Source organism: Anser anser, assembly GCF_964211835.1.
Source record: "Anser anser genome assembly, chromosome: 3".
Taxonomy (NCBI): Eukaryota; Metazoa; Chordata; class Aves; order Anseriformes; family Anatidae; genus Anser; species Anser anser.
In genome coordinates, this window is record NC_139722.1 from 67933738 (window position 1) to 67958844 (window position 25107).

Here is a 25107-nt window from a genome sequence, read left to right on the forward strand (position 1 = left end):
ACTGGGAGCAAAGAAAATTGTAAATGCTAAGACATTTTTTTACATGTTTATTAAGCAGACAAGTATGAAATGGTACTATTGATTATTGACTTATATTTTTTTGTGAATAATAAATGCTCAGATGTTTGATAGCTATCTAACATTTCAGACCAGTCCCCCGTTAACTTCAACCCAGTCACCAGAAAGCACCACGGATACCTCACTGAAAAAAGAGAAGCCAGCCATTTTGGATTTGTACATACCACCTCCACCAGCTGTTCCATATTCTCCTCGGTATGCAAATAGACATGCACTGAACATACTGAACAACAACTCCTTTATTACATTTGTTTCTGAGCTGGTTTTCACTTAGAGCTCTGTGTAAATTATCTTGGGGAAATAGCAGATATCAGACTTTCTTCTAGTTTCGTAAATGTGTAAGATTACTTAAGCGTATGCTTAAATGCATAAACTACCACTATTGTAATAGACTTTTATTGCTAGAAATTTTTTGTGTGCTGTATAGATCAGAGTTTTTCCCCAAACGTGAATGGATGTCATTCCTTGTTTGGTTGTGGGGTTATGTATTTGCTTTTGTTTAAATCCAACTGTGCGTAGGAAGAAGTCTTTTGTCTGTAACTTTTCCACCTCTGTTTTTAGCAAGTTTAGTAACTGTTGAGATAGTTAGGATTGAAAAGAACCTATTCTAAACTATTGAACTTGCAAATTATGTAATACAGGAATTTTCCCACTGAAGGGAAGGGAGAGTCAGGTCACTCAGCCTCACTTTTTATTTCCTGCAGTGTAAACTATAAAAATGCAGACCTGTGTGTACAAAGGGGGGAGGTTATGGTATGGCTAGCTCTTGTTTGTTCTCAAGTCCTTGTTGACTAATGCCAGAACCCTGCCAGCTGACCTGAGAAAGCAGTGGATGAAAGGGTTTCCAGGCAGTGAATGCTTCCTGACCTGCCCTGACACTTTAACGTACACGTAGATGCAGCCCAGAAACTTGGCTGACCTTTTGCTACAAGACTCCTATGGGAGGAATGCTGGCCTCCTGTCATTTAAGGCCTGATACAGAGTCAGAGGTGGTATTAACTGCAGTCTTCAGGGCAGTATGGAGCAGGTGGAAGCTGTCTATAATGTCAGGGTCTCTACTGAAGTAGACCCATCTTGACTTGCTGTTTCCCTGTTTTTCACGTTTATGCATGCTCAGTTCTTAACTAAAACAAAACAAACAACCCCCCCCCCCCACACCAAGTCTCTTAGCCGAAATGTAAAATGTATATAGATTTAACAGCTGAATTTATATCGTTTTGGTCTTTTAAGTCATTTAATTTCAAGTACACTGGTGAATTAGGTTCATGTACTTGGTTTGCTTGTGCATGTCTTTTCTAAGGAGTCACAAAACTAATAAAGTTTAAATGCCTTCAGATCTGAATCCCTTTTGACAGGAAAGGATACAGCAATATGAGCTGGGAAACTTGTCCTGGATGATGCAGGGAAAGGTAGTGGCTCACAAGAAATGCTTAAATACCCTTAAATAAAGCAAATGTGGGAAGCAGTGACAGCCAGCAAGAGGGAAAAGGGCATTTCTCCCACTTTGTTTGGCTGTTTAATTTTGCTTGTGTGTGTTTTGCTCATCTCTTGAAACTGTGATGCATTCGTGTGATCACTTTTGCCCTCTGATTCTCATCATCCTGTTCTCACTTCCTGATATGGACCTTTTCTGGTCCAGTACTTGCTGCTGGCACTGAGGAGAGGCAGGGAGAGCATTAGCTGTTTGTCTACCCCAGGGTGCATTCTCCACATGGTGGTGTTGTAGGAGAACTCTCTGCTTACATGTAGTTGTGGTGTAACACTTCCGTTCAATCTTCGGTCTCCAAATCTCCATAAATAGCTCCTTACCATTTACTGAGCTCTAGCATTGTTCTTGATGGCTAGCTAGAAAAAAATGTAAATATTGAGGTACGTCCATGCTTAGTCAGCTGTGTATTTTTATGCCTGACTTGACTGGTTGCTTCAAGCAATGACTGTAGCATGTACAGGAGAGGGGATTAAAAAAAAAGTTACAAATCTTAACTTACAGGGTGGCTTTTCTTCTAAAAATGCTAACAAGGACTGGTTCTGAAAATGGATGTTATTTGGGAATAAAGGATAGCTCTAGGAAGGCAATTCCTGCAGAAATTGCTCAAAATTGTATTTATATATGCTATAAATTTATTAGTGAATATCTCAAGGGTGTCTCGCTTCTGGATGGAGAGAAAGTGATGAATATACAGTGCCAATTATTGGCCTATTAAAATGACTGAAAAGCGTAGTTCATCAAAAGCAGGCAGTAGGTATTGCTACTACATAGGGTTGGGAAACCTATGAATGCACTCCTCTGCCAGAACTGTGTGCTGGACAGGCAGTGAGTTGGGAGCTTTGATACCCTTAGGGCAGGAAGGTCTCATTTCTCAAAAGCTTTTGTAGAGCTGGTACCTAAAGGAACCTCTAAACTTCTGTTAAATTACAGGCTCATTAAAAGTGAATTAGTGTGCAGGGGGGTAACTTTCTTTTCTCCTTGATGAATATGTTTAATGAAGTCTTCCATCACCTGACTTGTTTTTTCTTCAGCATGTTTGCAGCACAATGCCAGTTGTCAGGAGCATGACTATGGGCTAGAAATATCTTTCAAACTTACTCATGTCTATAGCGTGAAATTCCTTTCAAGCTGCTAATTGAAGTGAACTGTTCTTTCAGAGATGAAAAGGGGAGTTTTGTCTATGGAGGAGGCAACAAACTCAGTCAGCCACTACTTGGGTCCAAGGGCGCTGAGTCTCCCAATTCTTTTCTGGATCAGGAAAGTCGAAGGCGAAGATTTACTATTGCTGATTCTGATCAGTTGCCTGGGTATTCCATGGAAGCAAATATACTGCCAGCCAAGATGAGGGAAAAAACACAGTCCTACGGTGAGTTCATGCACTTCAGTTGGTTTGGAGTAGCTTGTGTTAGGAAACTGCTTGTTAGATTTGGTAGACATTAAGGACAGTCTGTAGGAACTGTGAATGTGAATGAAATTCCACATCTGAAATAATTTAACTTTAAATGATGTTATTTCTTTAATGGATGTCATTCAGCTGGGCATTGATGCCATTGCTGTCCATTTCCATGCATGTGTTGGTTATAGCTTGTGGTCATTAAGTCCACTGCCACTGTAAACGAGCTAGAGTGTAGCTGTTCAATCTCAGCAGAATTCTGTCTTGTATTTTACTGGTAGAAGTATCTTAAAATATTTTTTCTGCATTTTTAGCTGCTTATTGCGGTATCTCTCCCTTGGTTTAACTGTGAAAAGAATCCATTTAAACATGGGTCTCTTAAACTTAATGCAATTCCGCATAACCTTTGCTCTGTTGCCTTTAGGAAAACCTCGTCCCTTGTCAATGCCTGCTGATGGGAGCTGGATAGGAGCTGCAGAACCTTTCTCAAGGCCACGAGCACCAGGGAGAAAAGGCAAGATTTTAAGTCTTGTCCCTCTTTCTCTTCTCTTCCTCTCCAGGATTTTATTAGGGTGAACTGCATGAAAGTGCCTAAATTAGGAATGAAGTGTTTGCATACTGCTGAACTAATCCAAGATGATTGTTGGTTTTAACAGAAATGCCAGATGATAGTTGTGAATTTGTGAGCCTATTCAGTGCTGAGGCTCAAACTTTTGCTCTGTCTTAGAATTCACGTGAGCGTTTAAAAGTAGTCTGAACTGACTACGACAGACTTGTCTCCTTATAGTAAGTTTGCCATTTTGCTTTTACATACCTTCCCGTCTTCTGTATTTAATATTGATTTTGAAACTGCTTTTTTTGAACAGTCTTTGTTTAGCTTACTGTGGAGGCTGTTACAGAAGCAAATTTGTTCTCAGAAATAAAATGTGGGATACTTCAGGAGTTGTTTTTTTCTGCAGTTGCTGTTAGAAAACAACATACTCTGAAGTTGTCACAGAATGGAAGAGACAAGGGCTGATGATGTTAGCTGTCAGGTTGGGTGGTTTTTTTCCTTCCTGTACTGCCCTTCTCTTTAACATACTCCCCCTTTGTATCTGAAAAGCTACGAGGCCTGCTAGAGTGGGAAATGAGAGAAGGTGACTATTTAGTTTGTTCTTGAAATCAGTTATGAAAGCTAATGTGTAGTTCCAGGAAAAATAGAAGCTGAATTCTATTTTTCTGTCATGAAAGTAGAAGTTGATAACAACAAGCATTGACCTGGAGGGATATTAGAAACAGAGTAAGTAACAAGTCTTACAGAATGATCACCAGGTGGCAGGGCTGGTAGATTTTAATTTTGTTTGTTTTTCTTTGCTTGTTTGTTTTTAACATGAATTAGCATGAATAACTTAGCATGAATCTAAGTCCTCCAGGCTTGTATGTAATCTACACTGGGTCAGAATAAATGTCCATCTAGCATGGTAGGATGTTTCTAGCAGCAGCCACGTTCAGTTGTCTGGGGAAGAATAAAAGAAGAGCAAGCATCACAAATCAATGATCAAACCCTGGGAAATACTTACATTTTTATCTGTAAAATTATTTTCTTTTGTCCAGAGTAGCGCTTTTAAGGTAGTCATGAGTTACATGTGTATAAATATAGTTTCAACTCTGGTCTACAGCAGCTTGAATGAAACATCACAAGGATGTGTGTTAGGTCTGACATATGGTAATGATTTGCGTGAAGTTGCTCTACATTGGCTGTTTTGGTTTGTATGTGTGAGAATTTGGAATTTAACAGTCAAACAGTATTCTCTGTGTGTGTGAATTTACTGTATTGTTCTTTTGCTACTCAAAAAAACAAGATGCCAAAAAGCCATAAATTTATTGACTGCTGCTGGTGTCTAGGTGTGTTATGAAAGGTAACCAGAATCTGGGAAGTGCCGTTAGCAGTCCTGAGGGGCAAAATTTTTTTTTTGAAGCCAGAAATAATGGATTTTCCTCCTTCCTCTACTACAGGTGAAGATGTCCTCTGCAGGTACTTCAGTAATGAAAGGATACCCCCGATCATTGAAGAAAGTCCCTCCACACAACACCCGTTTTCAAGGCCAATGTCTGAGAAACAGTTAGTGAGGGGAACGGATTATATACGAGCCAGCAGGTGTTTCATGAATACAGACCTCCACAATAGTGCAACAATTCCTTTTCAAGAGGAAGGCGCTAAAAAATCTTCTGTTACATCATCCACAAAATCTTCCTCTGCAGAGCCCTCGCTGCTGGTCAGTTGGATCACGAGACTTAAATTGTTGACTCACTGACTGTTGTTCATGGGATGGTTACCAAGTGCCTTTGTTCATCGGTCAGACTTCTCTGCTTTTCAGCTTAACTGACGCATAGTGACTAATGCAGTGTTCTTTTCCTGGAGAATTTTATATTCTTGCCTTTTTGTTTGTGATTTTTTGATGCGTCAGAGGGTTTTGTAGTGCAAGGAGGGAAGAAAGATAAAGATCAAGTTCCTCTTAATGGCCGAAAGTTGAGAGCATTTATTCCCATCAAAATGAGTAAACTTTAAGTGATATAGAAACCACACATGACCTGAAATCTGCATAACTTCTCAGAAGAAATCTTTGCATTACAGTAAATTCCAGTGGCGCTTCATTTGTCCAAATGCTCAGAGGCTGTTGTGACTGGCTGGGTGTCAGGATACATAGGGATCAGCAAAAATTTTGTTACCCTCCTGATCAGGAAAGGCAAGCAGGGAAACAGCAGTTTGATGCAACTGTTAGTGGTGCTGTTGCAAGTACTGCATGAGGTCAACCTTGTGAGGGTGAAGTAGCATTTCCATTCTTTCTCTGATATCCAGAGATCTTAGGAAGAGAGATCTTTTATCCAGAGGTTTTAGGAAGTTGGACTAATTTAATTATAAATCAATTCAACCTGGTTCATCATCTATTTTATTGAAATCACAGTACAAATAAAGTGCATTGAACGGCTGCAGTGCTCATCTGTAAAGAAGTATGGATTGCTACAACATGTCAAGGAAATGCATCTGTAGAGGTGATAAAAGAATACATATTTTTTCCTTAATTGTTTAGGATTGATTTGCTGTTAACCAAAGTAATCTTTTAAAGACAGTCCTGTAGGACTTATGAGATCTTTACAGTGGTTCAGTTTTTGAATGATGTGTTGTTTTTATGAAAAATATGTGCTATGATACATTACAATTGTAAGACATCTTGCTATTTTATATATAGCTCTTTTTTTTCCCCTCCAGAATTTTAGAATAGCATTGGGTATTTTGGGAGGAAAATAAAACTTGTTTAACAAAAGAAGAAGATATTAAAGAGGTATTGTTTAAAACTGAATGTACATAAGATTGTTAGTATGCAAACAGTTGTGTTTAAAGTAATTTAAATGTTAAATATAGTTGTACATATTTTTCACTCTTAAACTGATGGAGTTTGTACCTTCATGTCTGTGGTACTGGGCACAAATTAGTCAAATGAAAACAAAGTCTTTTATATTCCCCGCTAATTTTAAGACTATTTTCATGAATGTTGTGTTGCCAACAGCCTTTACTCCTTTGGTCTTTCTGAAGAAAAGGAAAAACAAACTTGTATTTAATAGTTTGTGGGGAAAGGGGGAGGTGAAATAGTAGTTTGCACTTTGAACTGGGGCAGGAATTGTATGTGATAACATGAGTGTTAAAAACATACCATAATTCTCGCTGTGAAGATGTAACCTTTCTGCTGCAACAGGTTCTTGAAATATGCTACAGCCCTTGTAGAGACATGGTGTTAAATTCAGTTCTCAGTTAATTAAATTTGCTTGTTATTCGTTGGTGATTTAAGTGGGGGCTGTTATGGACCTTTTTAATCCTAGCAGATTATAGTATGTCTGTCTCGTGCACGTCTTCTCCACTCCCCAGACCTGGCATCGGTAGTAGAGACATGGGCAAACACAGCTGCAGTGTCTAGACCAGTTTGGTCCTGCCTCTGAAAAGAAGGCTCAAACTGCCATGTTGTAGGCACTGTGTTGTAGCAAAGTCCATCCCCAAATTGGCTGAACCACTTGAAATAAGTGATGCTCATTCAGTTCAGTAACTGTGACTTAGGCATGTTATCTAAATGAAGCTCTAAAACTGACTTTTTGCTCATCTTTAATGTTGCGTTCTCCATGGTTTAAAAATGACTGGGGAATGATACACTTTGGTATATGTGTTTGTGCATGTTGATGTGGAAGAAACCATTGTTCTACTTGATTTCTTTAGGTCCTGCCAGCATGTTTTTAAGACAGCGAAAACTCAGACGTTTGATTCCTTTGTTCAGTTAGGTTCTCTTGCAGTTTGATCTAAGAGCAGTGAAAGGAGCTTGCCCTAATTTAACAGGTAGCTTTCAATCAATTCAGCTATGAGGAAAGAGGAATTTGTAAATATTTAGGTAGAGTGACACTTTTCAAAATGTCTTGTTGCCTTAAATACAAGCTTAAAGGATGGTAACAAACAGAAAAGAAACTAACCGGTGTCCTCTCCGTGCTCCAGTGTCATAACTATGCTGAGTTAAAGTACTGAATGTGATCTTTTGTCAATTGTCAAGGGTATCCAACAGTTGATAGCAGCTTCTATAGCAGAAGGAACCTCACTTAATCTCTTGAAGGGCTTTCTGGCAGCTGCTCTGCCTATGTAAGGCACACCAAAACTTCTCCTCCATCTTGTGGGGTCTCTTACTATTTGGGGTGGTTGTATATGTGTGTCTCTGAGAGGAGACTGCTGAACCAGGGTGTTTCTTAGTCAGGTATGTACAAATAGTGTCCAAATTATTTTCTTTACCAAAGAAGGAAGCATGTTGCTCTTATTTCCTTTTATTTATTTGTTACAAAATTATCATAATACCAGAAACGTTTTTTTTTCCCAAGAGAACTGAGGAAGTAGATGGTGGAATCAGGCTGTGATACAAAGACAGTTGGTGTTGTGAAGAGAACAAGTATGCTGTTGCCACTGGATGATAATTCAAACAGTTGAATAAGCCGCTTCAGATGCGTAGTGTCAGCTAATCAAGTCCTGTGTTTTGTTTCAAAGAGATATCAAAGCCCCTTACTACCAAATGAGAGGGAAAATACAAGTACCAGTGTAGGAAGACAAAGTAAAAAGCAAGGAACTAATAGAAAGCAGATATTTAAGAGCAAGTTTTAGTATTCTAAGCGCTCTGCTTCAGATGGTTTACTTTCCTATGTGACCTGTCTTCCATAGCAAAGAATAAAGATTAAAATACCTAATCTTCTCTATTTTTGTGCAAAACAGGAAATAATGAGAAGCTGATTCTTGTTCATGTAACAACATGGCACAGATCATTTACCATTACCATATAGAAGTGCTGCTGTTGATTGAGAGAATGGTTTAAAATGCAGCAAAGACCCATGGCAGTGACTGTCATAATGTTCCGGAGTGTGATTATTTTTCTTCTTTACAGTAGTGGTTCCTATTAGAAGATCTAGTGCATTGAGAAATGTTAAAAATTCAACTTTTTCAAATAATTCCTTTTTCATTTTGATATCGTGTGGAGAAGATGAAATCTGCTCTGCTTGTGAAATATTTTTTCTACCCACTTGCTCTGCTCTCCCTCTTTGTACGATGTTAACTTAAAAGTGAGGCGAAGTATCTGAAAACTCTCAAATCCAAAAGACTAGTGCTCTGTCTTTGTCCAAGAGATTAAACTTGAAAGATGGCGATCACTTAACTTCTTACTCTGTATAGTGAATATAGAGGGTGCACTGTAGTTTTGGAGGGGAAAAATAAAAGATAAAGAGCTAAGAATAATTGCTGGCTTAATCTCAGAAAAACGTAGGCAACAAGTTAGGAACTGTTACTGTGCAGAAACTTGGCTTGTCTCGGTATCGAAGGTACGTGCATCTGCTATATTAAAAAAAAAAAAAAAAGCTGTGCCTAGGTTGACTTTCCTATTGAGCGCAATGTGAGTATGCAGATATCCTGCCATCATACACTACCCCACAGTACTCTGGTCTGAGTGCTATAGCTTGGTGGCCAAATGACATGATTTGTTGGAAAAGATCATAAAGGACACAGAAATGAAAATGACTAATTGGTAGTTTTGCATATATGTATAGTGATGTTTCAGGAACATACACCTTAAAAATATTGTGTGGGCTTTTATTTTAGCCTGCAGAGTTCTTGCAAGCCAATATAACCAATAACCAGGAAACAGATGGTGAAGTCGATTAGCTTTATCAATGGAGAGGGCAAAGAATTTTCATTTTATGAAAATAATTTGTCTAAATCTTACTCCCTGTTTTATCACAGGTTGACAGCAGGTAGTCTTCACAAACTGCTCTTGTACGTGCAGTCACATCCTGAATAGACCAAGTTAAACTTCTCGTCAGACTGTAACTCAGACCTTGATGCTAAATCCAGCTTAAACTTTTTCTGAAGGATTTACTTTCTCAGGAGTTTTTCAGTATTCATCGATTTTCTGAGTTTCTTATGCGTGATCTGGGCAGCAAAACTTGTATGCAGAGCTGTCTTTGCAAGCACAGGGTTGATGTCATGCAAGAGGGTGGGTGCTGGCTTTGCTCCCTGTGCTTGTGATTTATGCAGTTTGCCAAGTATATCCCCCTCCAGCTTCCACCATAAGTCCTTGTGCACCACCTCAGAGTATGATTTAAAAAGGCTTATGCCTAAATGGAAGGAAGTACTGGATCCTTTGGAGTAAAATGATTTTGTCCTGCTGTACAACTGAGAAGAACGTGACTTCTTTCTTCTCTTTAGTCTGAATTTTCCTTTGCACTTGCTGTGCATATGGAGCACCTGTTCCTAAGATTTGGGTCATCACACAAACATTTGCTGTCTTGTGGGCAATGAGGTTTTATAAAGGACAGGAGCTCTTAAGAAAGCCTCGAACTGAAATGTAGAAAGAGCAATCTAAAAAGATGAGGTTTAGAGAATGAAGAAAGGAGCAAGGCTAAGCTGAATGCGTAGGTCCGTGTTCTTGTCAAACACCCTGTCAGCAGCATGGCAGTAGCTCCACAGAGAAAACAACCCACACAAGTGCTCCATGCCCATTTGTTTCTACTGCTACATTTGTGTGGTGGTGGAGTATGAAACAAGGGCAGTCACTCAGCATAGATATATATAGCTATGCACAGCACTCGAGCTGTAAGATGCATGACATAAGCAGTCAAGAGCCACTGTCAAAATATAATTTTCCCCAATTCTGCTGCCTACGCTGCTGCTGTTTTAGTTTAAAATAGTAACCCTTGTCTATCCTCTTACCTACACAATGCGGGCCCAGGTCCCTTGGAAATGTGTAGCCAACAGTTTTTTCTTCTGTGATAGTCAGTGACTGCTGGCAGCTTTGTGTCACTTTTTGCTGGGCCTTGCATAATGGTCCAAAAGATTAGCTAGTTTGGGTTTCTATGGAGTCAGTCCAGAAGTATGAAGTCAAATCTGAAAACCATATTGCCGGGCCGATATCAGTTAAAGAGCTGTTTGTTTTATACATACTAAATATGAAACAGGCAGGAGTTGTCTGTTGCATGTGCTTTGCCAGTAGGAAGAAAAATGAGAATAACATATTCTGTGAAGGAAAAAATGAGACCCTTGGGTGTCCTCCAGTTCCTGCTGGTGGGAGAGATGTGTTTGTTTTAGCACGATGTGGAATGGATGTAAACATTTCTTAAACCTCCTTGTGTGGCCACCTCAGTCATTGCTCAGGATAATATAAGCCACTGACTTTCCCCCTTAAGTGGAATTAATCTAATGTATAGTTTTGGGAGAGGGCAAAGATATCTTATAGGTGCTTACATGTTTTGTTAAACTGGGGTTGGAATTGGAAGAATTAACCACAGGAGAAATGAGGTACAGTGCTGATTTTCAGGGAAAATCCCCAGCGTTGGTTTATGACTAAAATTCCTGCTTGCTCGTCGGCCTCTGGTGAGGATGAGAGCTCCCCAGGCGTGATGGCAGCTAGGCAGCCGCCAAGGAAGGGGAGATGATCAACTCCAATGCACAGTGCCACTGTAACAAGCAAATAACCCGTTTTGCTTATTTTTCGTGCTGTAAGAATGGCCCTCCCTCAGGATGGATGGGTCAGAGGAGGAACTGCTGGGCCCAACACGCAGAGCAAGCCTGAAGAAGGCCCAAGGTGGCAGCAGGCCGCGCTTGCCGCTGGCTCTCAGCCTAGTGCCTTTGGAGCTACTCTGGTAGTGCCCTTGCAGGTAATGAGCCTCAGACCCTTGTGACCTGCCCTTAGAGGCTTTTTCATTTGGGAAATATTTACTAAGAGGCAGAAAATGCTGTAGTCTAAATTGATATGTGCATTTAATGGCTTTTCCAAGTAACTGTGTGCTTCTCAGTGCTACTTATTAACATGTTTCCCTCACCTATCTCCCATTAGCTGTTTCCAGTGCAAATATTTCTAAAAAGAAATCCTCACATGTTTCCAATGAAAGTTAATAATAGTCACAAATGGGGTGTAAAGCTTTGTGTAAACAGGGAAAAAAGCAACCCCAAAGAAACCCCTTTTTCTCTGTTACGGGTAATAACTTCATGAATAATGAGTAATAATGAAACCAAGGCTCTTTGCCCTGCTGAAGATGATCAGCCAAACATTAGTGGCTGCGTCTTGGATGACTATTTGTTTTTATTGAATGGCCAGTGGTTTGGATGTGGTAGATTCTTGCAGAGCAATTGTGGGGTTTTAAATGTCCCTCCACAGAACTTGAACACAGTCTTAGGCATAACATGGCTCTAGCTGAGACTGTCTCAAGCCCCCTGAATATCCCATTGAAGTTGCAGAAGTTTTGAAATATGCTGGCATGGGTCTTCACCATTTGTGTTTTGGTGGGAGGTAGTTTAACTGAGGATGATAGCAAATCTCCAAAATTTATTGTTTCCCTTCCATCTTCCTGTTTGCCCTCCTCCCTAACTTAAAGCCAAGGGACTTTCCAGGAATTTATCGCACGAACAAACAGCTATAAAACTTTTAATATTTATAGCATGATCTAGCTTGTTTCATTGTCCAAGCTCTCCAGTGAAAATAGCTCTGCCTGCAAGCTATTGGTTCATCTAAGAATTTTTCTCTTCTTATTTAGCTGCCAGCTTCGGCTTCACTTTGAAGCTGCTTAGACCACCCCAAGCAGTAGTTGGCCCTTGAACTGCAAGCACGCAGCTCTCTTACTGCTGGATGGTAAGAAAGGCCTGCTTTTTCTCCTGGCTCTGAATTTCTTAACCCTGGATTTGCACGTCCTGTTGGGAAGATGGGTGTGGACCTGCCCCACAGGCCCCCTCCCTTTTCCAGCCTGTTCCTCCCCTGCTGCCTGTTAATTTACTTGGCAGCACAGAGAGAATAAAAGGCAAGTAGGAGCCTACCAGCTACAGCAGCAGCCCCTCTCTCCTGCTGCTCAGCAGCTAAGCAGTGGACCTGGCTCAGCTCCCAAAATACAGATCTAGAAAGCTTTCGGCTGCAGAAGAAACAGGAAGCGCAAACATTTAGGATCGAGCCCATCTAATTATTTCCCAGTGGGGAATGCTTGCCTGGGATGCTGCCAGAGTGTGGCTGGGCATTAACCCTTGAAGCGGCAGGCCACTGGTGAGCTCGGTGGTACTCTCTTTGCTGGCATGCAGGGGCTGCTCTGTGAAGCAGCTCTGTGGCTTTTTAAGGAATGGGTTTGACTTTTTTACTAGCAGCATCTGCTCTGAGAGCTTCCTGCTGCCCTGTGGTCAAGTAAGGGATTTCCTTCCTGCCCTGGTGCTTCTGTTTTGTGCGCTGGCAGCAAGGTGGGCCTCATGCCCTGCTAGCAGTAAGAGAGGGGGAGAGATGGGTGTGATAAGCTGGGTCATACAAAAGGTTTTAAGAAAAGGCAGAAAGGCCTTTATTGAAGACACGGAAGCTGGGGTTGGATAAGTGAGACTTTGCAAAATGAGGCAGACACCAGGGGTACTCATATATGGGTAGACCCGGCCACAGGAAAAACACTTGAGTTGCTTCTGACTGAAGTTTGCCGTCGTGTTTTTGATGGATATGGTCTGTGTGGGGGAATCCTCTAGTAGGATGTGGAAGAAGCTCAAGTTTCAACATCATGGCTTATTTCCCTAGTGGTTGACCAAAGGAGGGAGTATGATGGGAAGCCATGATGAAAAGTTACTCCCGTTACTACCAAGAAATGGCAGGGGGAAAAAAAAGTTATCAGAATTCTGAAGTTCAGAAATCCTGAACCAGCTCTTGTGACTGACTTGTGAAATCTCCCCGAGTTCGTTCCTGTGACTGTGAATTTCTCATCAAGTTTCCAGTGAAATATTTGACACATTTTCAAAATTTTGGGCACCCTCTGGTCTCACACAGTGCTTGCTGCTCATGTAGCTGGGTGAGATCAGAGATGTTTGGGGGAGGGTGGGTGAGCCTGGCAGTGCTGACTCAGGGCACGAGCTGCAAAATGAGAGTGGCACCAGCCTGACTAGTTTGACACGAGCTCTTCAGGTTGCACTCACATTAACATCTACATCCTAAAATGAAGTGAAAATCAGTTATAAAGAAAAAAAAAAGTGTAGGTTACAAGCCCATTGGTAGAAGAAGAGATGCTATCAGATGCTACCTAAGCATGGTTCTATGGTGGCTTTCTGGTACTCTTACCTACCTTGCATCCCTAAGACAGAATCCCATGTGGTGCCCTGATGGAAAGGGACAAATGAGGTGACCCCAAAGGCTTCCTTTTTGCTGATAAAAGCACCAGGCCAAGCAGCATTTCTGCTGTTTTCTTCTGGGTCTTGAGCTACTTCCAGTGATGACCAGTCCGTTCGATCTGTTGCCACCTTCTCCGTTGGCTGAAGTGCGGTGTCATGGTGCTGCACGTGTACTCCTGGGTGCACTCAGCAGCAATTGCACGCTCCCCTAGATGGCTTCGGTTGGCCGCCCCTGCAGAGCCCCTGGGGCTGTTCCTGCATTGTCACGCTTGTGCCCCTGTGGAAGGCAGAGTGTTGTGTTCAACATGCTCGTGCTGCTTTTGTTCTCTAGGATAAATAAGTGTTTCTCCTGGTAAATAAATAGGGCTGGTCTGGCAGGAGGTTCTTTCCAGGGCAGCATTAGGACTGATTCTTCTTTTTAGTTTTTGTGTCAAATCTGTTTGGTTTAATGGGTTTGCTTTTAATCTGTTTGGCTCTTGACTTATGGCTGCAGGGGTGAAATAAAATAGGATCTTGTTGATGAACAGGAATCTAGTGAACTTTTTGAACAAATGAGAAAAGGAAATTAGAGAAGTAAAAACAGGCACTATTTCTTCATCTTTGGGCATTGTTAAAACAAAAATACCGTAAGTAAATATGTATGCACTTTGCATTTGTGTGTTCCTTTGCTCTTAGCCTACTGTCTGGAATTTTTAAATATAATTCTCCTACAAGTTACTAGACAGCGAGAGCATCTTGAACTTTCAAAAAAAACATAGCTGCAACTAACCCTGTGGAACACTTGAGAACATGCAGCTGCTTATTGTGCTGTGATAATCTGGGAGAGCAGGGTGCTTGCAACATCTGGCTTTTCTGTTCCTTCCCAGCCCTCCCACTCTAAAACCAATGCACATCACATCAGGTGGCTTTCAAAATGATGAGCTTGCCACTAGATCCTCTTTTCACTGCCCTGTTCAATGCAACTTCTGAGAACAATTTTAAATGGATATTTAAAGCCTGGAGATAGTGGAGTGTATAGGCACAGGTAGATCTAGTTATTAATAGGCTTGAGAACTGGAACTGCGTTGTAAGGTAACAGACACTGCTGCATTTCAGACGAAAAGTTCTTCAGATTGAAGTTTTGTTGATATGTACTTGGACTATTAATTACCCATTTTGATTCAGAAACGCACAAGGCACTGTTTGTGTGCATCTTCAGCAAAGTTCACGTGGAAAAACTGAATCATCCAAGTCATCTGAATGATGCACACAATTCAGTGGTTGTTTTTCTTCAGCAGGCAGCTGGTGATCTCTCTTCCTGTATTCACGGGGCGGCTGGAGGGGGGGTGGTAAGAAAAGGAAGAGGGGAAGGAGTCTCCGGGGTGGGGGGAGCCCTTTTTGTTCATACATGCAAACTTTATGATTTTCCTGAGCCATCTCTAGACTTGTGGTAAGTTAAAACTATATTCAGAGGATTGAAGAGGCAATGTATGTTACAACTAAGTTATAAAGTGTTTTTGTTTTAAAGTGATAAGGTTTTATACATTTCAGGCACGATTTTCTTAGTGCAGGTTACATTTCAAGCAGTGCTTCTTGGGCTTCCTGGGGAGGACGTGGGAGTTGTGCTAGGGCTGGGGATGCTTTGGACTGGATAGATTTTTGTCTCCTGCTCCCCTCTCAAAGTCAGGAAATTTGGAGATTCTCGGCCACCAGCCAGGAAATGGAAGCTTGACCTCTGCCTTGTGCTGACCATGCTATAAACTTAATACTGCATTATAAATGTTTACTCTCTAAGCTCAGAGGTAGTGAAAGGTTGTTTAATATAGGAGAAACTAATGAGAAATGATCATACATTATTAATGAGATAAAAACACAGATAATTGTGTTGGTTTGGGGAGGGTAGGGGGGAACAGTAGTTTACAGACACCCTCCATCCTACTCATAAAACAGTTTTAGCTTTCCAACTGATAGGATACATCTAGTTTTCGTGGGATATTTTGTTGGCACTGGCAAGCAAGCTGTTTTTTTTTTTCAATGTTCTAACCCTTTCTTACACTCTGTGTACCTTATTTAGATCACATGCATTCTGTAGCAAGCAATACCTTAAAGGCGTAATGTCCAGAGCACACTAGGTCCATGATTTAATTGGCTTTTAGGCACTATGGTACTAAATAATAATAATATAATTCAAAAGGCCTAAAGGGCAGAACTAAGTGTCTTGGTTTGGAATGGAAAAAGCAATGTCAGAGATGCTTTGCTCAGAGATTTTCCTGGCTGTTGCATAGTCTTAAGAAGGGGCAACTGATTTGATGTCATAAGAACAAATGTGATGAGGTTTTCTATAAATAAAAATGACAGGACCGATTTTTATAGGACAAGAGGCTTCAATTACAGCATGGAGCAAAAAGCTAGTAGAAAAATGTCTACCAGGAGAGTTAAGCACTGGTTTAGAGAGCTGAAGGAAGCTGTGGCATCTCCATTGCTTGTTGTCTTTAAAAACAGGTTAGACAGCCCTCTGTCAGCAATAGCCAAGTCTAATTGATCCTGATGGGAGGGACAGACTTAGTGATCTCTTGAAGTCTCTTTCCAGCCTTATGAATTTGCAGAGATGTGAGTTGGCTCTATGTAATTGCATCCTGGTACAGTTCATCAAGAACTTTCCGGTCATTCTAGGTGAAAGCCACCATGTGCACTTCAAATCACTATAACTATAGTAAGTTTTGAGGTTTAAAGGAGCATGAGGCAATGGAGCAACTGTATTTGAAGATTTAGCTCAGTGGCACCAACAAGAAAAAAGGCCAGGAAACAGTTGTATATATTATCAATACTTTTGCACTTCTGCAGTTTTCTAGAATAAAATTTTAATCTTCTGCAATTGCCACTGTTGTTCTTTCTGTCAAGGCACCTGTCAATCATTTTTTAAAAAGCCATTTAATTTGAAAGACTGTTTCCCCCTCCACACCCTAAACAAAATGAAAGTATTATGGATGACTCTATTCTTCAAGTAAGAACATATTGATAGTTTTTTTATCTTTAAAAATGAACAAAAATAAAATATAAAATAATAGGTTTTATAGATCTGTTCTTTTCATCACTTCCTTTGATAGAATTGAAATGACATTTTTTCCATTGCTATTTTAATCCTTAATTTTTTGAAAAGAAAACTTGCAGAGTTACAGAGATAGCTCAGCACTTATGGAAGTAGCTTGTTTCTGTGTATGATAAGTTCCTTGTTCCAACAAACTGAGAAGCAAACACTTTCATGTTCTATCAGCCAACGGGTGGCTCAGGGGTGCAGGATGTGTGGGGAGACACAGCGATGGTGTTATACTGAGAAATGAATTCCCTGTACAGTGCAAAACACCAATGGCCAGAGTCTTCAGAAAGCAGCACCAGATGTCCTGTATATTTTGGCATGCGAGTCTGTCAAAAGCTCCAAAGAGAAGGAAGTGAAAGAACGGTGGCAAGTCTCCTGCAAGCAATTTTAGAGATGTGCGACTTCATTTGCACATGAGTGCGACAGCTCTCTTCAGCAAAAAGCATGGGATGGACTGTCTTATCTATCTCTCAAAGGAATGAGCCATCTGCTTTCCAGTGTCACTGAATGCTGTCTTCATCTCCTCTGTGGACCATTCATATTTTTCCATAAGTACCATGCATGCTTCTTCAGGCCTGTGACTATTACCCTCACTGTGATCTGATGCACATGGGAAGGCACCAGTTATTTCAGGGAGCAATAGCTCCCTGAGTTTGTGCATCAGATTCCAAGATACGTTCTCGGGCAAGTTTTCAGATAACCCATTTTATATGCAGTTAAATTGCTTTGAAGTTGTGAGGTGCCATGTTGCTGACAAACACTGATTAGTCATGCAAATAAGTGAAAGTATTTTAATTAGACCAATTTCAACATGACCTGTACTGTGGAAAAGAAACTATATAAATATATTAAATAGGTAACTTATTAGTGGGTACAAACTTTGATTTAAGGGTGTTGCATTTAAATTTTTTTTTGGGGGGGGTAACATACATAGCAAGGTAGTAATACAAGAAAATAATAATCTGATAAATTAAAAACAAAACAACACAGCGGTAACTAATAACTTCCATTTTTTCAAAGTCTGCAGAAAACCCCACATGAGATATTTTTGGCTTCTCCTCTCTACTTGAGCCGTGCTACAACTCAGGCTACCTTGGAGGTGCTCAGACATGTACTTCCTGAAATGGGGCAGCTTTGCCAGGTGGTTTGAGTCTACCTGCATGTCCTATGGTGCCACAGTGGTTTTGTGCTAGGATTTATTACCACTTTTCTGCCAGGACCCTTCTTTCTTGCAAGGTCTTTTTGTGGGTGCTCTGCCAGCCTTCTGCCTGGGAGTAACAGAAAGTGGCAGGACATTTGACACAAGGCCTTCTGGTGCTATGTAGGACATACATGTAAAACGTTGCCAAGTTATTTTATATAAAATTCACAGGTGAGGAGAAACGGAGGACCAGAATCAAGGCATTTGTATTATGCTGCAGATGTTCAGGAAGCTTTGGAGAGTTAGATCTTAGATGTTCTTGAACGTTCCTATCATTTTACTTCCCTTGGAAAGCAGGATTAGGCACCACTGATAGAGAATAGAGAAGAGCATCAGAATATTGTTATTGATACGTGTGTGTTCATCACCTTTGACAATATATCTGGGCAATGCAAGTGATGAATGTGTAATGGGCTGTGGGAATACATTAATGAAATTATTCTTAGTCTTTTTGTTTCTGGTGCCAGAGCTTGTTTAAAATAGAGCGTGCCAGAGTTCAGTTAACCTCCAATTAAAAATCAGGAGAAGGAACAGTTTGCCTCATGGTTTATCAACATCGTGTAGCCACCGTCTGCTAGTTAGTCACAACGCCCACAGTCTATTTAATTTATGAATAAAATGCAAAGGATCGATGTAAAGTGAATCTTCCAGTCCGGCTTCCTGGTTTCAGTGGAACTTGCTGAGCTTTGTATGAGTGCATTTACATGTGTACGTTTGTGGGTATATGTTTGTATACCCATGTGTTTTTGAATCCTACCCAAATTTAAACTACCCTTCTGTAAGATTTCTCAGAGATGGAGTTGCAGGACTTGTCGGCTCTGTCTCTGAGTCACTGTTTCACCCTTTCTATAACCCCTCCCAGACAGCTTGGACTTGTAAAGTCAAAGCGCAGGTCTGCCAGTTGCCACGTTTCCCTGTCATCGCAGCAAGTCCCCTCAACAAGAAAGGGAAAAAAGCCAGACTCAAGTGAAATCTCTTGCTACAGCTCATGTGTAACTTGCAACTTTATGCCTGTACGAAAGGTCTGTTTCTCTTGCTTTTTATTTTTCCTCCCTTTAAACTGAGAATGTACAACACTTTTTTCAGTTGTTGAGATTGATGCCTGCTAGGAATTTTGAAATAATATTTTTCATGCCTGTCTACGCAAGGTTCAGTGCAAAACATCTTGTTAATCATTGCTATTCTTTTTCTAGTGTAAGGCTTGCACTCCAAGTGCAGCTGTGTCTGTCTCTGTTTTTAAAGAGCGGTCAAATTGACATTTCAAGTTGGGCTTCAAAAAAAAGTGTTGTGACTTCCTGACCTTTCTAAAACTGATATTCTGTGCCTTTTAGATAAAAACTTTCACTTGAAGGAATTTACAACAAATTTTCCTCTCAATCCTTCACACTTAGGTCCTGGCTTGGTTCCAGATTGTAGAAACTAGACTTGTAATTGCCATATTTACAAGGTAGGGTTTCTTTTTTTCCCCCTTGTTTGCTTAACTTGACAGATTGTAGACTATCAGGCGCCACTTAACCTTTTTAAAAAATGTTTTATTTCAGTTCCTTTTGTCTGAAAGATCCATTTATCCTCTCAAGAAATCCTCATCAGAATGAATAGAAAAAGTTGATGATAATAGATTAAAATTATAATACCAGAGTAAGTCAAGTTATGGGTTTACAAGAATGGGGTAAACTAAACAGAGCTGTGTTCAGATTTATTAGCAGTGAACTTGGCTTAAAATTCCTGTTTATTTTTCCCATGAATTTGCAGATTTTGATAAAACTTGGGTAAAATGATGTTCTGAATTTCCATGCCAAGCTTAAAACAGGTCTCAGACGTGGTAAATATTTAAGGGAACAAAATCCTTACCCCAAATGGGTCCTTGTTTGAGTCTGCCATGGGAGATAGTTGGTGGGTGAGAGATGGTCTCGTCCAAAGTTTGGCTATAGGAAAACTCCTGAGCGAGTTGCTTGTCCTTCCATGTCCATTGGTCTTTGCTGGGGTCCTCCAACCCTGGCAAATGGCTGCAGCGGCTGCCAGGCCCTGGTTGCAAGCGTGGAGGTGAAGCAGGAATGGTCATAGACTGGCTGAGGTTGGCAGGGACCTCTGGAGGTCCAACCCCAGCTCAAGCAAGGACACCCCAAGCACACTGCCCAGCAACACATCCAGGTGGCTTTGGAAGATCTCCAAGGAGGGAGACCCCACAATCTCTCTGGGCAACCTGTGCCAGTGCTCAGCCTCCTGCACAGTTGAGAAGTGCTTCCTCATGTTCAGAGGGAACTTCTTGTGTTTGTGTCCACTGTGTCTTGTTCTGGCACTGGACACCACAGAAAAGAGCCTGGTTCAGTCTTCATTGCACCCTCCCTACAGGTATTTATATACATTGATAAGATTCCCCTGAACCTGCACTTGTCTAGGCTAAAAATTCCCAGCTCTCTCAGCATTACTTCAAAGGAGAGGTGCTCCAGTCCCTTGATCATCTTCGTGGCCCTGCTCTTTGCCATGGTAGGGACTGGGCTGTGGCTGGGAGGAGCTGGAGCATTTGTGGGGTTATTCAGTAACCTTGGGTACGATGCTGTGCCAGGAACACTGGCTGTTGCTGAAGATCCTTGATGAGGGCAGTAGATTGGAGCAAAGAGGAGGATACCCCACAGCAAAGCATGTTTGATGTCAGCACGGTTCATCCACGCAGCACTGTCATCGTGTGAGGTGAAAGCCAGCGCGGCAGTGTGGTGGCTGAAACTCACGCCTCCTCACTTCTCTGAGATCAGCACCGGGTGATCTTCCCAGTACTGCTGCCCTCAGGCCCCATGGTGCTAGGCTGGAGTCCCGGCAGGCCCGAGGAGGGTCTTTCTGTTGGATGCAATGCTCTTTTGGTGCTTGCCTGCTGGAGCATCCTCTCCCTGCTCCCTTTGGAGACCATATGAGGATGTTGGAGGTCCACCTGGAAAGATCTAGTGCTTTTCTGCAAACGGCAGCATCTTGTGTTTGTAACCCTGGCAGAAACCCTCTGTCAATCCCTGTTGGTTGTGGCCAAGGTGGGAGTTGTTATGTGAGCATGCAGAAAGTGACCACCTAAGCATGTATTACTTATACAGCATACTTTCATATCACTTCCTATAACTTTATTTCAAAGAGATCCATGCAAGAAGCTATCCCTTATCCAGAATTGCTGACAACATTTTGTTGCTGTGTTGTTTAAGTTTTTTCAAATATCGCTGTGTGAGCAGATGGTGTTTGCCGTCTCACCGGTAGGGCAATTAGGGCTTTATCTACAACTCTGCTGTAAGAAAGCACAATAACAATTATTGAGCTAGTTCAGCTTTTGAGGATGTGGTGACAGCGCTGCTTGGATTTGCTGGTCTGCTCAGCCCTCTTGTATTTTATCTCAAATAGATTGCATGAAATTTCTGAATCTTATAAATTGACTTGTTGTTTGTAACTGTTTAACAAGCAGCTCATACAGAAAGGCCTAGTTTACGAGTCCTTCAGAAACTGTTTGCTTCTATTGTTTTGTATTTGTTTTTCGTGGTGTTTGACTGCCTGGCTAAGCTCGGTGGGACTCTCTCTGCTCCCTGACAAACTTCTACAGTGGGAGAAAGATGACTTATTGTCCCCTGTGGATGAATGCATGCATTCATACAAAACACAGACTCTCCAGTCATGCACATCAATACAAATCCATTCAAGATGATAATAAAAATGAAAAAGGAACATAACCATGTAAAGTTGAATAGATCATCTGTCAATCTGGATAATAGTAAGGCTTGTGGAATCTCCTTAAGGCCCTAGTCCTGCAAGTGTTTCTCAGCATGTGAATACATTTATATAGCAGTGTTGACTTCTAGAGGACTGCTAGAGTTCATAAGATTAGTCTAAAGGCTATATCCAAAGTAATTTCATTAAATCTCATCTATTTTTAATATGTTTAATGTGTTGGTGTCTTCAGGCTGTGGTCACACGTATTTTGTATTTCCTAGGAAGGGGAAGGCTATCCTAGAGGTGAGTAACTGTTAACTGGGAACTAATGCTTTCAAAACTGTGGAACAGTCGAGAACTAGCCATGGCTCTTTATGTTCCTGTTTGTGGCTGAACGCTTGACTGTCTTTTGACAGTCTGGTGCGTGTAGCTTATTGCAGGGTTGGGATAGGAAACTTTATAAAGAAATATCTTTGGGCTTGCCATCAGGAATAATTCATATAATTATTTTTGGCCTCATCCACAAACTAAAACAACCAAGTTAAAGAGGCTTTGGACTTAAACAACTGTTAAAAGCACTTAAGTAGATAAGATCTAAATCAATAGTTGTTTTCTTCTTTTTTGAAAAAAAAAGATGTTTATGGCATGAGAAAATAAATATGATGACAACAAACTTTGATAGCCATTTATAACTACATAGCTTTTTGATACATTGAAGACGTGTAAGTGTGGTCTCTCAGTAAGACACTGAGAAGAAGAATGAAGCTCACTCCTGTACCACCATTGCTGTTGAACCGAGTGAAATATGGGAGTCCAGATGACTCTTTAGGGGATAGTCTTGTGCTTTATCACATACATGTGTATTATCAGCATTCGTCTCTGAGTTGGTTCACTGCCATTGAAAAATAATGTACAGCTGAATCGTAATGGAAGTCTGGATACAATGAATACCAAGCGAAGGGAGAAAATGAGAACAGGAAGTCTAAGCTTCAGCTTTTCTATATATAGCAAACACCTCAAGGGTAAGCACATACTGTTTTGTATAAGTACATTTAAAATGTGTTTTGTAGGCACATATTTTCAATGTGCTGTCATGATTGGAAACACATGTAGACTCTGAAAAATTATGTGAACTATGCAGAGCCTTTGCCCATGCACATAAGTAAAAGCTATGTACACGGTATATGTGTGTAAATATTTAGTTGGAGGAACAGCCACATGAGAACTCCTTCGGAATGATCCACAAGTCAGGAAGCCACAAATTATAGGTCTGAAATTTACCACCATGGCATGTCTACCTAAATAAAACCAACTGGAAAGATAGGAGGGATGAAAAATGCATTTACAAATAACATTCGATTAGAGAAGAGGAAAAATGCTAAGCCATTTTCTTGGCTCTAATCAGAAGGCAGGATAATTATTATAGACAGAAGCTTAGAGACTTCAGCTAAACGTCTTCCCGGCTCTAAGTCTTGATTTTTGTTTACATGTATGCTCACATTCAGGGCTTTAAGCATTCCCCCTCACATAATCATTATTTTGATAGAGGCCAAGAGGGGGCATGGTTGGGTTTGTTTTTCTCCCTTCCAGGCACATTGCGATCATCTAACTCCCTCTTTATCTTCGCCAGGTATTTGGGCTGGGATGATGTCATCTTCTGTATCTATCTAGTATCTACCATGATGAGGCCTTGATCCTGGCTGAGGGTGTTGGCTGTTTGATGAATGCTGAATTGGGAAGCAGTCACAGGAAACCTGAATTTCTATTGTAGTCTGCAACACTTGAGCTAGAGTAAATACAACTGATACTTGTAAAACCACCGAGACAACTGCTAGTTGTCACAAGGCCTTATACAGGCATTGGTATGTCAGTCCTCTTCCAGTCCTCCCACCCTTAGCCTATGCCAGAGCAAACTCCTAGTGCAAACTCCCTGCTAATCTGTTACACTTGCAACTTGGACTGGGCTGCTGCTGGACTGCTCTGGGCTCAGAAGAAGTGGCTGCCTGGGACACTCAGTTGCTTCTCAGATCCAGTATTTCCTGGAGCTGGAGGAAGAACAGCAGGTAAAACGCATTACTTTAAACTGAAGAGTAGGAAAGGGCACATCACTAGTTCTCAAGAGAGAAAGCACAGCGCTGTCTCTCTCTGTCTGTCTGGAGTTGTCTTTTCTTTCTGCCTCCGTGAAGAGAATTGCTGAGCAGAGGTATAATTGCCTCTGGTGCGGAGCATCCCCAGGCGGTAGAGGAAGTCTGGCTCTCACCTCATCGCCCAGCCGGGTCTGGGAGCTTTGCAGCACAACTGGTGAGAATGGAGCGAGGACCGCTGCTCTTCCTCATGCAGGCTTCTTGGGCTTCATCTGTGTCCTCTGCTTCATCAGCTCAGAGGATGTAAGGGGAGAGGAGAAAGGAAAGCGCTACGTGAGTTGGGGAAACTCTCTTATTATCTAGCAGTGCCTGAAATTGCTAAATGGGTGGCAGTGGTGGGAAAAACACAAGTGTTTTCTTGAGATAGCATGTTGTGAAACTAGAATTTGAACACACAGGTTGGGTTGTGTCACCTGGCTTCTCTGGAAAGGAGATATGAGGAGATTATTCTGTAAATGCTTGGAAGCTGGAGGCTTGGTGTGGAGAACTCTCGTGTTAAAGAGGAAGAATTCTCTAGGTTTAGGAAGGTTAGATCTGTCCTTGGGCTCTGCTGTCAGGGGTTGTAAGTGGGCACTGCATAAAACCCTAAGGAAATGACTGTTAAGAATGTGTCTGCATTAATGTTGTTACACGGCAGCTCCTGGGAACTGGAGCACGGGAAGCAGCTGGACCAGAGGGGTTTCTGTGAGAAAGTGCCTTCTGGTCTCACACCAGGAGCTGAATTCTGTCTAATTGCAGCTGTGGCATTGCCATGAGCTTTACTAACTTAAAATCAGGAGAGTTTGGTCAGCAATTACTAGTTTTCGCATCTTTTTAGTTCCTCCAGTTGAAATGTTAACTGCTGCTATTAATGAGGTAGATTGACTGTGACTGGGGTCTAATAATAAGTACTTGCTTTGGGTGGTATCTGGGGGCTGTTGTCCAACAGCTGGGGAGCCTGAGTTCCTTACACTGTTTAGTGGCTTTATGCCTGCTCTTCTCATAATGTTTCCGTGTGCAGGAGAGAACTGCTGTTGCTTTCCCTGGGTGATACGGGGAACTGAGATAGAGGCCAGCTGAGTTTGCTCACCACTGCAAAGCAAATTTGGGAATGGAAGCTCTTGAATCATAAACCAGTGCTCTTCTACAGCTGGGCTGTCTTCCCTGCTGTCAATCCAGTAACTGTTCGGTGGCTGATATTCATTCAGGAGTACGTGGTGGTGGCAGCTGCTAGCTGTTTGGTCATTGAAATGACCTTTGCTTGACAGGGTTCCTATGCCTGCAGATAATTCATCAGAATTGTACTTAATGAAGAACACTAAAAACTTATGTCTGCAAGTTAACACAGGAAAAAAAAAAAAAAACAAACCACAAAAACATTTGGTTGGATATTTCTC

At 41.4% G+C, this 25107-nt stretch overlaps 2 protein-coding genes across 10 annotated transcripts in view; both read left to right on the forward strand.

Moving 5' to 3' along the window:
- Positions 1 to 6786, forward strand: part of CNKSR3 (CNKSR family member 3) — a 58292-nt gene extending 51506 nt beyond the window's left edge. For all 5 annotated transcript variants that reach the window (XM_083830970.1, XM_083830974.1, XM_083830972.1 and 2 more), the window contains 4 exons: positions 149 to 273; positions 2725 to 2933; positions 3385 to 3474; positions 4956 to 6786. In XM_083830970.1, the coding sequence (XP_083687096.1) occupies positions 149 to 273; positions 2725 to 2933; positions 3385 to 3474; positions 4956 to 5254 (723 nt within the window). In that variant the 3' untranslated portion in view covers positions 5255 to 6786. The remainder of the gene's footprint in view (positions 1 to 148; positions 274 to 2724; positions 2934 to 3384; positions 3475 to 4955) is intronic.
- Positions 6787 to 15040: 8254 nt separating this feature from the next.
- Positions 15041 to 25107, forward strand: part of IPCEF1 (interaction protein for cytohesin exchange factors 1) — an 82440-nt gene continuing 72373 nt past the window's right edge. The window contains exon 1 of one of the 5 annotated variants that reach the window (XM_083830990.1): positions 15041 to 15058. The gene's annotated coding sequence lies outside the window, so the exon portion shown is untranslated. Of the gene's footprint in view, positions 15059 to 19386; positions 23651 to 23683; positions 24005 to 25107 lie in introns of those variants that run through there. The other 4 variants (XM_083830986.1, XM_083830984.1, XM_083830978.1 and 1 more) reach the window with 4 other exon arrangements.